Below are 13,672 nucleotides of genomic sequence, written 5' to 3'. Positions count from 1 at the left end.
ACTTGAAGCAGTTTAACTTTGACCAAAGTCAAAATATTTTATAATTTGAAATGGAGGTAGTAAAATGCGCATATATTATATTTTCCAGCCGAGGGAGTTCTAATGCGGAATAGAGCAGAAATACTCCAGATGAATTCTATACCATAAAAAAAGGGGGAAAAAAAGGTGGCCACCCTCAATCCCCCGGGATTTTTGACTATTTGCCATCTTCCCCGATGCCACACTCCCAAATGCCATCTTCCCAAAAATTCTAGATAAATTGCCACCGGGTCCATATATTAGTTGATTCTCAGCCATTTTTTTCCTTTTTATGTCAAATCAGCATTGGATGGGGCGAAATCCCTATTTTGCCCTTACGTATAGGGAGTGGGAGAAAAACTCTAATATTTGCATCGCTACTTTCTCCAGGCTTCGCATCGCTCCTCCTCGTCTGACTTCGCGTCACTCCCTGCTCTAGGCGACTCCGCTGGCGGTGGCCAAACAATGATACAATCCCAAGTAAAAGAACAGATCCTTTGTATTTCCCTCTTTGATTTGGCATCAATTTTTTTCATGATCTTTGCTTCTTTTTTTAGATTGATCTGTCTAGGGTTTGGTTTTCAGAAAGATTTGAGGGAGCCATGGCTCCACCCAATTGCAAGTTTTGTTGTATGTTCCAAGCTGTGTTTGCTTGTGAAATTGTTGTGCATTGAAGTTGGTTTCATTTTATTTGCTGTGAGCTGTGTTAAATTTGTACTGAACGGGTAGGGGTATCATTGTCATTTTCTTAAAGTGTCATGAGGTGGCTGCTGATGTGGCATCAAGAATGGACCAAAATGGTAGGAAATCAACTAATGTGGGGGACCAATGGCAATTCAGCTACAATTTTTTGGAAGATGGCATTTGGGAGCGTGGCATTGGAAAGATGTCAAATAGTAAAAAAAAAAAAATCCCCAATCCCCCTGCCTATCGCGTTTCCCCACCCCCGATCCGCCGCTCCCCTCGCCCTCCTCCGCGCCGCGACCGATCTCCACCTCGACGGCCGCCTGCGCGCCGCCACCGAGTCCTCCGCGGCTGCCACCACCTCCTGAATCCGGCCTCCCACCACCCCATCGCACGGTGGCCTCCGTCGTCGACAGTTTGTCTCCTTTCTCCCCTTCATCACCGAGGGACATCTCCATCTAGGAAAAAAAGGTAACAAAAATTCGTTTATGGCATTTGATTGCTGGACATCCCTCATATAGAAATTCGTTTGAGAGGTTTCTTGTGATATTGCCTTGTTGATATTAGGTATGACCATTACGATTGAATTTAACACCTTTCTGTCTGAACGAACTAGAGAATGAACATTTTGCCTGTGAAATTACAAGATTTTGTATGTTTTCCTTGCCCCACGACAAGCTGATATGATGCCAAATGTACAATATAATTTGTTGCTCAAAGCATAGTTCGATCCTTTATTTTTATGTTTATTATGTTGAGCATTTGCTTGTTTAGGTTTTTAGCCTCAGAGTTGAAGAGTTACTATTAAGACTGAACCCATAATCTTGTATGACTCCATTGTACAGCCGGCTTGTAGTCTAAGCACCGTCATCGGAAAAACTAAAAGTAATCTAAGCACTGTAAATTGACAATATTCGTCAAATCTCAGAGGCTGCTATCTGTGTTTTTTTTTCTTTTCTTTCCTTTTTTTTTTTTGCCAAAATTAAGCCTAGAACACTGTACTGTTAGCCCAGGGGTAGCAAAATCTTGGACTCTCACATTATAGCAGATGCGCCCTTGAACCATACTAACTTCTGTGTCTTTGTGATCTTCCATGGTCGAGTAATAAAAACTGTACAACTCCATCTTTTTTAGGAATACTCACTCATCGGTTCTAGTCCCAAAGATTAGGCTCCTGAATTTTAGATGGATTTATTGTGCCTGCAAAAAGTTTGGTTTCTTGCAAGTCAGCCACTGGTACTATGATCCTATTACTGTTTTTCTCTTCTATCACATTCTGCCCTGCTACTTGCAAAAAAGAAACAAAAAAAAAGAGGGGGGGAAGGGGTCAGAAGGTCCTTACCTGGAGAATTATAAGTTATTGTAGGGTTTTCCTTTTTTTTATGTTAATTAAATGATATTTTGCTGCTCGATGTTTATAAACTTGTGAAGTTCACAGGGCTGGCCCTGAGGCAGGTCAGTAAGGACGACCGATCTGGACCCCCATTAGTTAGGGGCTCCAAGCCCATAGATGGTACCTCTATATGCATGATAATAAAGGTCCAATCGGGCCAACAGTATGGCTACCGAAGGAAATCAGGATCAAGGGAGAGGACACGTCACTCCAGTCTCCAGACGTGCTCTCGTCCTCGCCTGTTCCTCTTCTATTTCCCCCAGACCTCCTCGTTCCTTCAATCCTTTCCTGAGACAAGCGTTGGTGTTGCCACCCCTGTCTCTTCTGATTTCTTTCTGTGATTTGTTTACCACTCGGACCAGTTTTGCTGACTTGCCTGTAATTCGTTTTCCCTCTTCTATAGATCTGGTTCAGAGCTAGGAGACATATAAAGGCTCAGATTGGTGATTCTTACTAACAGTAGGCTGCTGGTATGATTTTCTTGGCTATAATGTAGGAGTATACAGAACTAAGATACAGTTTTGGAAAGGTTCTAAAGACTAGTATATTTTGAGGTGTTTTTTCAGATATAAAAATCTGAGGTATTCATGTTTTGTTAGTACTATTTCAGATTCTAACTAATTTGCACATCAAGGTACTAATGTACTCCATATTTTGTTAGTACTTGTGTTCGGAGGTCAGGGTAGATGTGTCTTGTTTAGCCCATATTTTCTGATTGTTATCCTGTAGAATAGATTGCTCATTTTAGCCTTAGTTCGTGCAGATGATTGTAGATGATCAAAGCTTTTAATACGCATCTTGTTGCATAAGGTTTTATTTGATATATGCAACAACCTAGAGAAAAAATCTGTCTGGTATGCCATCCTGTTCTTGTCTTTGATTCTGTTCTTTGAGTTGGCTTCAAATTACATGTCGCATTACAGAAAATTTTTTCTTATATTTTGCTAATCATTCTATAAAAACTATTAGTTCTTTTCTGAGAATGATTCACATGAAATTTGTGATGCCCATGTCACATGCAGTCCATTAAGGCCCTTGGCATGGCACATGCGACGGCAACCACAACCTTAGTTTTGTTTGTCATATCATCTCTGTTACTGTTTGGTGCACCTTATTTTTTCAAAGCTTGTAATTTTTTATTATCATTAGCAGCAACTGTGGATTTCAACTTTTCTTTGTCAATTGAACTCTTAGATCTTACTGTGTATTACCATGTCATTTTCTACATGTATTTTACAGTATGTGTTTCAAATGCAGACACTGCACTATGGCGTCTAGACGCAATGTTCGGGGGTATGCTCCCCTTCCTACAGAGGACAGGGATGACAGCAATCTTACTGATGATGTTGACCTTCGGTTCACTTACACCCCAAAATCCCTCAGGAAAATCCCGTGGAAGTCAATTGCCCTGGCACTATTCCTCCTCCTCCTAGGATGTTCGCTTCTCTTCCTGTCATATTTTATATTCACAGGTCACATGGAGGGGGATAACTCTCAGGCATATGGTCTCTTGTTCCTGGGCATCCTTGCCTTCCTTCCTGGTATGTTAATGTTCTTACCTTACATTTTCACGTTATTATGGAAATTTTTTCATCTTCTCAATGAAAAATTTTCCCCAATTATTTATTGATCATTTTCCATGACTTTGTTCAAAAGTATTTATTTTAGTGTAGTTTGTTGGAAATGTTGCTACATTTTTTTATAAACTTGGTCAAATTTGAAGAAGTTTGACTTAGGACAAACCCAAAACGCCTTATAATATGGAACGGAGGGAGTGTCATACTGGAAACAGAATCTCTTTGGATATGAAATCTATTTAAATGTGCATTAGTGTAAAATTATGTCCTTTGTTATTATTGTAGATAGTAGACAGACATCTCTACTATTGTATCCATTTAGCGAGAAGGATTATATTGTTCTGACATTGTTTTGTAGGTTTTTATGAGACTCGAGTTGCTTACTATTCCTCGAGAGGAGCACCAGGGTATACCTTTGCATCTATTCCAGATTATTAACCTTCCATTGTTTTCATTTGTCTCACCAAGGGACAGTGGCGATAGAACATGGGCAAAAACTTCAGGATGCAGGAATCAAAATGAGCTCTTTATTTTATTACCACTAAAATGTTAACATCTAAATGAAGTCAGCTGCTGACTTCTGTGTTCACCCGATGGCATTGCTCACCAGGTGTCACTTATCTGTGCTGTACAGACAAAGTAAACTCGTGATCATACTCGTCTCTTGCTACATACTCCAGATGTAGATGGCTGTTTGTCACCAGGAGTAGATGGCTGTTTTAAAGTTGCCGCATATTTTTATTCCACAATTCCATTGTATTTTGTGTTGGTATCATTAAGGTTTTTATTTTGGCTGCAGAAATAGTATAACCATACTTTCATCTATATATTCAAGCTCTTATAGCAGCTGATGGCAATGTGTATCATTTTGTACTGCTTTTCTCTATGATGATATTTGTATGGATAAATTCCTTCTGTGCTACTGGAAGGAAATCAATTCCTTTGCACATTTCGTTGAGAGAATAGTTACCGCTCCCTCTATTGGTCAGACCGTGCTCATCATGACTGGTCAGACTGCGCCCTACCTCGGCCAGATCATGCCTCTTGTGGCCGGTCTAACCATCTCACTAACTGTCGGTCAGACCAAGTACCAGGCTGGTTAGATCGGGCTACCTATAGCCGTCGGTCAGACCAAGTACCTGGCTGGTTAGATCGGGCTACCTATAGCCGGTCAGACCAACACCCTGGAGCCTTTTCCTGATTTTGTATGCCACAACTAATGGTACCGATGTTAATTGTTATTTGATTTTGTATGCCACAACTAATGGTACCGATGTTAATTGTTATTTGCCACCTATAATACTGTTGGTCATGTTATTCCATATACACATGGTATTTGCACCGATAATTGCTATAAGCTAAACCAAAATCATCAAGAAGATGGATTGGCTCAAGACGCGTAGATTACTTTCAAAACTCTGTTGCGCCTTTACATTTTAGGCCATAAATATAAGAGGATGATCAATTAAGCCCTAAAGGCTAGTAATAATTCAATGTCATATAATAAATGTTGATACTTGTTTGTGATCGTTGCGAAACTTTGTAAAGCTTGACTGCATGCACGCATTAGTCAATTTTATAAAGATGTGCATTAAGGGGACATAAATGTTTAACAATTAGCCGGGTCCTATAACCTTATTTCTTAAAAAAAAGAACTATTTAGACTCCATTAATATGTCAACCATTGTATTACAATAAGGACCAATGTTTACTTGTATAAGTATAGAGTTCGTAATTAATGCAATCAAATTCAGCTAGTAAATTAATTTCGAATGGAAGTTACCACAACCAGATTAAAATAGGGCTTTTTAATTTTTTTTTACTTACATATTGTAGTGTGATTTTGAAACAATTTCATAATTTTTGCATCACATAGCAATTTGAAACAGCAAGATATAATCGTCTTTTTGTTTCATTTCATCCATCATATTGAATTGGGACAATTTTATTCTTGCTGCTACTTTGATTCCGATATTGTTTTTCCCTATTTTTTGGTTTTCATTATTTCTTTTCAAATATTTTTTATAGAAGTTAGTGGGTCCAGGATTGCTAAACTAAAAAGTAACAAAACAAGAAATAATATTATTTCAACTTAACAGTTAACCTTTCTACCCGTGGAGATTTTGCCATATGCAAACAATACCCTTGAGTCATTTTCCTATCCCAAATCCAAATTCATGCCCCCAAACCTAAGGCAATAGCAGCTCAGCCAGGCGGCGAAGAGGAGGTGATGACAGCGGCAGTTCCGTGTAGGAAGGAGGCCCAGCCAGGCAGCTGCTCCTTGTAGGGAGGAGGCGACAGTGGTGGCCCAACCAGGCAATGGCAGTGGCAGCTCCTCACAGGGAGGAGGAATCGGTGATAGCCTGGCTAGGCGGCGGCGGCTCCTTGTAGGGAGGGGTGACGGTGGTGACGACTCTGCATAAGGAGGAGTCAGTGGCCTAGCTAGAGTTCAACGCAGGAAGACGGCAGGTCAGTGCGATGAGATGGCGGCGGCTTGGTGTGGGGAGGTGATGGCGAGTAGGGCAAGCGACGGCGATTCGGCGCGGGGTGGCTGCTATGAGTAGGCGATGCAATAGCGACTCAGCGCAGGGAGTGTAGGATCAAGCAGGCCGACTAGAGGGGGGTGAATAGGCGGTTTTAAAATTTAATGGCACTTAAACAAAACTAACCTAAGTTGCTAGGCAAGGTAAGGTACAAGGTTAACTAAGCAACTAAGTTAAGTTTTGCAAACCTATGTGTTATAGGCTCAAATATGTCTCTATGAATGTAAATAGCACAAATGTAAATACAACAAATAAATGAGACAAGAGACAAGAAATTTTTCACCGAGGTTCGGAAACTCGCCGGTTTCCTAATCCCCGTTGAGGCGAGCCCAACTCCACCGCTCAATCACGAAGCCACCGCACGCCCCCTTCGTCAAGGGGTGGGCAAGGCGGGAGCCGACCCACGGAGAGGACTATCCAAGCCTCGATCACTCGGGGTAGTTCTTCCTTCACTCCGAAGGTGGTGAACTCCAAACCACTCACAAACGGTGCCGGGCCTCCTCCACAATCTTCTCGGAGAGGTCACCGGGCAACACCTATACAAGCCGTCTAGGAGGCGGCAACCTCCAAGAGTAACAAGTCTAGGATGCTTGCCGAGGATGATCAAGTGCCACACTAGCTAAAACAATGAAGCAATGCACTTGGATTGGCTTAACTCACTCTCTAACACCTCACTAGATAAACTAAGTGCACAAGGGTGTGAGAGCTCTTGCAAGGGTTCAAGATAATGCAATGGAGTGCCAAAACCTTACCCTTTGTCACGCCCGGAATTTCTATCCAAAATTCCAAACGCTTACATGTGTGTGAACCCTCGTCCAGGAATCAGCCGAGGCACACAATAACAAATTGATAATAGAGTACAATTATTACTCTAATTAATAAGCGAATAAAATGTCATTACAGAGGTAGATAGTTCCTCTCAATCAATAAAGATCTAAGCAGCGGAAAAATAAGATAAACGGCGCAGACGACTCCACTCCACAGGCAGCTTGACCAGGGCTACACCTAATCATCCACACCATCAGCATCACTGTAGAACTCCTCCTCTGATGAATGATTGCAAGGTGAGTATATGACATACTCAGCAAGCCACGTAGCAAATATGCAAGTGCACAGGATAACAAAGGATGGCATAGTAGGGTTTCATTTGCATAAACAGCATTTAATAAACATTTCAGAATTTAATAAAATAGTTAAGTAGTAATTTAAACAATATTAATCCAACGCTATACAACATACCCTGTTGCATAGGCCCAACCATTCTGTACAACCAATCCTGGCTGCACAGTTCTATCTCCAAACCAGGAATATACCATTCCAAACCAGGAGCTAATCAAATTATTACCAGTTATAGCATCTTTTATTATGGTGAGAAGTGTGAGACTAATCACGAAAGACATTGTTAGACCCGCCCATAACCGCGGGCACGGCTATTCGAATAGTTTTACTCTGGCCAGAGGTGTACCACTGTACCCACAAGACACAGCCCCACAACATGTCACCATGTGCCTCAATACCACCACGGTACCTCGGAAAGGAGCTGTGACAGTACCCCTCGCACAACACAATCCACCACAGCGCACCTTTCCTGGATCATAATCACCCCCTTATAAACAAGGCATAGACTCCCCAGCGACCCCCATGGGCTTATCTCCGCCACTTCTCAGTCTGGTGCTCCGCAATGAACCATGCTATACAAAAGGTAAAGCCGTTGCCCACGCTGGCTTGTGGTTGGCACGGTTAATGTTTCACAACCGAAACTCGTGAACCGGTCCTAAATTGTCATGAGCACGACTCTCAAAACCATGTGCTCACAACCCACCATTATCAAGTTTTAGTTGGCAATTTAATTAATTAACCAATCATGATTAACCATCATGAGCTATCATTAAATATCCATCATTAAGTAATAGTGAAACATTAGTTATCCCAATTGTGTGCTAATATTTCTAAGCATGGCTAAGCAATCATATCTAATATCTAGCTGAACCAATATATAAAGCTCAACTAGTCAAGTTATAATAATCCAAGGTATCAAGGAATAAAGTAATCAAGAACAAAAGGACTATAACAAACAATAGGTTAATTCCACCCAATGGCATTCGAAAATAAATGCAATAGTTGAATAGAAACAATAGCTTTAAACGGGATAAACATGTTCAAAGGGTTGTTTGGGATCTGTGTGACTTGCCTTGCTGCCCTTGGAACTCTTCAAATTCTTCTCCAGCGAAAACGAACTCTCCGGAAACGTCAGAATCTAAACAGAAAAGAGCAAAAACACCAAAACAGCACATAAACAAGCATGAACAGTACATGTGGATATTTTTAACATGTAGATCTCAATTTTAAAAAAATTTAGAGACTTGAACCAACTAAATCCGAGCTAAGATGAATTAGTTATGAATTTTTAGAGATTAAATCGGATTAAAACACTTATATGGGTTTTAATTGAATTATGACGCAATAATGAATTATTTTTGAAAAGGAAAAAGGGGTTTATTGCGTCAGCGGCTAGGGTTTGCGGTGGACCGGGTGCACGGCGACGGCTCACGGAAACGAACGGCCGAGATCGATCCTAACCAAAACGAACGGCCGAGATCAACCGGTCCACGGCCGGACCACGACGGACGGCAACGATGACGTCAGCGGTGACGTCACCACCGGCAGCGGCTCGGGCGCACAAGCTCGCCGGCGAACGACGGCGCGACGACGCGAACGGAGGGCACCAGCACGTAGAGAATGACGCGGCGAACTCACCGGTGACCAAAACGGCGGCGGAAGATCAACGGACGGCGACGGCGTCGAGGAAGAAGCGGCGGCAACCTTCGGCTTGACGACGACGGCGGTGCTCCGACGGTCTACAGCAACGATGGAGGGGCGGACGAGGACGGCAACGCGACGGCGACCACGACGGCGGCCTTCCCGAGCGACGGCGACGACTGGAGCGACGGCGGCGCACGGCTGGAGCGGCGGCGACGACGGCGGCGCGAGGCTACACGGTGCTAGGGTTCTACCGGCGACGAGAGACGAAGGCGAGGGTGGCGGCAGGTAGCGGCGGGCTTGGGGGTCCTTTTATAGGGGCAAGGAGGCGGCGGCGAAGGCCCACGGCGACCGGCGACGGCGAAGGAAGGTCTAGGGTTCGGGGAGAGAGACGAATCCGATTCGAGATCGAATCCACAGATTTCCAAACGATTTTAGCCGACGATTCCAAAAGAGAAAAGGTAGAGGAGATCCCGAAGATCATTTCCCCTCTATTGATTTCACCGGAAAAGGAAAGGGGCGGCCGAATTTGGAAAGAGACGACGGCGGCGCGGCGCTAGGGTTCGGGCGGCGGCCGGCCGGAGGTAGACGACAGGCCTGATAGGTGGGCCCCACTTGTCAGCGGCAGCGAGCGCACGTGGGCGGCTCGGCTTGACTGGGCCGGCTTGGGCCGAGGAGGAGAGAGAGAGGGTTTTGGGCCGACTTTCGGCCCAAAGCCAAAAGAAGACTTTTAAAAAACCTTTTTCAATTTAAATTATTCATGAAATGCAATTCCATTTATTAAAAATACTTCCTTAGCTCAAATAAATCCCAGAAAAATCTAGGAATTATAGAATTAAGCAAAGTATTTAATGAAATTTTATCTGGCCCCATTTTATATTGGAATTTATTAATTAAAACTAGATCTTCTCTTCTAGGCTTTTAAAATAAATTCTAATAATTCCAATTAAACAACAATTTATATATTTAGGATTTTTAGGGTGTGACACCCTTGCTGCTGGGGAGTGGGTATATATACCCCTAACCACCAAAACTAACCGTTGGAACCGAAATCCCCAACTTTGTGCTCTGTCGGTCAGACCGCCGTTGTGAGGCCGGTCAGACCGGACTACTTTGTAATGGCTAGAAAACTAGCCGTTACAGGGCAATCATTGAGCCCACTCAACCTGGCCGGTCTGACCGCAGTGTAGTGGCCGGTCAGACCGTCCACGGCTCGGTCAGACCGCCGTCGGCTCGGTCTGACCGGTTGCAGCTCTAGCGGCTCTGTATCGCCACCAAAAACCAGACCAGTGCAACAGACCAGTGGGGCTGGTCAGACCGGCCTTACCACGTCGGTCAGACCTGCTAACAGGCCCGGTCAGACCGGCCTAAGGCCCACGGTCATATCGCATGTCACTTTTCAGCTCAACCGAACGTTAGTAAAACGACGATATCTCTTGACTCGGGTCTCGGAATTTGGCGTTCTTGGACTTTATGGAAAGCTTATTCAAAGGGCTATCCAACCCATGAACAATCCATCCAAGAAACACAACTTTTCTCAGGGAGAAAGGGCTCACACTCTAAAGGATACTCCACCGGACATAACCACATGAGGCTGCCCAAACCTATAGGATTTGCCCACATCTCTCTTTGTTTAGGACTTGAAAAAACTCACCACACTTGGCTAGACAAGCCCACCAAATACACCTACATGCATATGAACTAATATGGCACAAGATCATCCACAAGCTCGCTTCATAGACCCCTCTTGATAGTACGGCGCCTATCTAGCAAATCCGGTCTACACCAAACACTAAGACCGGGAAAAGACTAAGAAAACATTCTTAGCTACATTATACCTTTGCCTTGCGCCATCCATCTTGGGGTCAAGCTTGAGTCGAGATCAACACTTGTGACCATTTGATTCAACCATGTTTATACCAAGGTATTTACCATCATTTGTCAAGACTTTCTTCTCATCACAAGCTTGATTTCATTCTTGCCAACATGGCGATGTCCTTGGCTTGGTGACCATTAACCCATGGTGTCATCCATTAGCCTCATCATAGTGGGACCTATTCCTTTTCACATCTCAAAGGAGAACATTAGTCTTAACAAATCGGTTGTCATCCTTCACTTGATGACCAACCGGTTGCATATGAAAGATATGGATATGTTTGTTGAGTATTCATTAACATCACAAGTGTCATATACTCGTATGCAAGCTCAAGTGCAAAGATCCGATATAAATAATAGGTGAACAACATGGATCTAAAACATGCACAATAAATGTATAGGATTTGCTCCCCCTAAGTATATGCATACAAAGAAATATACAAGAGAGACAAGTGTATGCATAAGTAAAGAAGAACCAATGGGGGTTTATCCTATACACATAGAGAAGGCATATGTAGTAATGATGAAGATAAACAAAAAAACACATATCTTCATGATCTCCATGTTCTCAATGTAAAGGAGACTAAATAAGATAAGACTCAAGTAAACATTAGTCTCACACTTATATAACAATAACATGGAAATCATATATATGAACCTATCAAAAAGTAGGAGATAAGAAGTGATACATATCGCTTTATCTCCATGAATTTCATTCTTGTCATGATTAAGGTCCATCACCAAAGAATGCATATCTACCACATCTCATTATCGGGAAATAACCTTGTTGAAAACTTATGTAAAAGAGAGGTTAATCCCATAAACATCGGTTTATCATCTATCACCAAAGTAACAATTACACAAATTGTTTAATCCAAGATCTTTCAATCTTTTCTCTCTTCTGTGATAGATAATAATCCGATATAAACAATACAAAGAGATGAGATGAAAGATAATTTCAAATCAAGGTAGAGATCTTATAATGAACAAAATATAGAATAAGCTCCCCCTCAAGATGTGCATACATATGGATATGAAGGAATGCATATGCACATAATCAATCAAGATCAATGAGGGAGCTCACACTATATTTTGGATCCACAAGAGAGACCAAGTTAGAATATGTGAAGTTTAATACATACCTCCCATCATTTTTACTTTTATATCCAAATAATACTAGTCAAAGAAAGACTCATAAAAACGTTAGTCTCATATAATTAGATTTGTCATTAATCACCGAAACCAAATTAAGGCACTTGAACTTACAGGGAGGCGGTGAGGGCTCGGTGCGTAAAGGTGGTCATAACTGTGTAAAAAAAATTGTGCCCAAATTTTTAGTAGCGTAAAATTGTGCCCAAAATTATCAAATGTGGCAAAAGAATGTAAGTTTTGAAACATTTTTTTTGTTGAAATTGTAGTTTTTCAAAATTGCAAGTTGCATGTATAAAATATGGGCAATAATAAGGTATGAATGTCTTTTTGCCAAAATTTAACATCGTTAACTTGTTCATCTAAAATAGAGCAAAACTTGGTTTCGTTTTTTTAAAAAAGGAGGGAAAACAAAACCCTAAAAATAGGGTCTAAAAACAAGGGCAAAATAAGTATTGTACATCAAATAAATGAATACGAAATTTCCACCATTGAATTAATACTTCCACCAAATTCATTGAACATTGACTATGGAAGCTTTTGATAAAAAAAAAACGTGACCTAATATCAAACAATTAAAATTAAAATGGATGAAGCTTTTAATCAAGATCGTTTACATGCATATCTTGATATTTGGATGCATATGTTACATTTGGAAAAATAATTTGTGTGCATTTCTTTTCTGCTGTTTATTACTGGAAAGAATCAGTGCCATAAAATGCTCTATCTGAAAAAGAAACGCAGGTAGTATCATTACCTTTATCATCACTTAGGCCTTGTTTAGTTGGGAAAAATTTTTAGGTTTGGTTGTCATATCACATATACGGACACACATTTGAAGTATTGACAAAACAAATTACAGATTCCGCCAGGAAACTGCGAGACGAATTTATTAAGCCTAATTAAGCCGACATTAGCAAATATTTACTGTAGCACCACATTGTCAAATCATGGCGCAATTAGGCTTAAAATATTCGTCTCGTAATTTGCACACAAACTGTGTAATTAGTTTTTCTTTTCCACATTTAATACTCCATACACATGTCCAAACATTTGATGTGGTGGGTGAAAAGTTTTTGTTTTGGGAAGTAAACAGCCCCCTATATTATTGAGAACCCGGGGAAAACATGCATTAGGGCATTCCCAACCCAATGACTAGGATGGTGTCCATAGCATTAAATAAGTTGTCACCTAGGAAAAAAAATGATGTGGCAAGTGAATAAATGAGGAAAGAGAAGGAAACCATGTCTTACACGAGACATGGTTTCTACACAACATCTAAGACATCATGTGAGATAAAGTAGCATTAAATTGAAGTATGGAATAGTGGTGTTTGCATTGGAAGAGTAGTGTCTAGTACTAGTTTCTATGGAAACCATATCCAGTGTTATGGGTTGGGACTGCCCTTATAAAAAAAGCAATTAAGGCGAAACATTGTTGATCTGTTCGTCACGGATGAGCAAAACGATGAGCTCGGCAAGCTGGAAGGCATCGTCGTTCTCCGCGGAGAGCGGCGACGTCACATTGCTCTTGCCGAACCCGTCCTGGCATTCCTTCACCGCGCTCGCCGATTTCTCCAGCGATGAGATCGCCTCCTGGAACATGCCTGCCTTCACCGTCGCGCCGACGGCGGCCTGAGATTACAGTATGCCGCCGTACACCGACTGGCATGA

The 13,672-nt window shown here is 41.9% G+C and overlaps 1 protein-coding gene across 2 annotated transcripts; it reads left to right on the top strand.

Moving 5' to 3' along the window:
- The first annotated feature begins 943 nt into the window (after positions 1-943).
- On the top strand, positions 944-4,521 carry LOC9272112 (uncharacterized). 2 transcript variants are annotated; one of them, XM_015762906.3, is made up of 4 exons: positions 944-1,173; positions 2,499-2,565; positions 3,353-3,636; positions 4,031-4,521. In XM_015762906.3, the coding sequence occupies exons 3-4, from the start codon at positions 3,363-3,365 to the stop codon at positions 4,108-4,110; spliced, it is 354 nt and encodes a 117-aa protein (XP_015618392.1). In that variant the 5' UTR covers positions 944-1,173; positions 2,499-2,565; positions 3,353-3,362; the 3' UTR covers positions 4,111-4,521. The 2 variants fall into 2 exon arrangements, with proteins under 2 accessions (XP_015618392.1, XP_015618391.2); XM_015762905.2 differs by lacking the exon at positions 2,499-2,565.
- Positions 4,522-13,672: the final 9,151 nt, after the last annotated feature.

This window comes from Oryza sativa, chromosome 12, assembly GCF_034140825.1.
Source record: "Oryza sativa Japonica Group chromosome 12, ASM3414082v1".
Lineage (NCBI taxonomy): Eukaryota > Viridiplantae > Streptophyta > Magnoliopsida > Poales > Poaceae > Oryza > Oryza sativa.
Note: the sequence above shows the minus strand (reverse complement) of the source record. Positions and strands in the feature narration are given on the sequence as shown.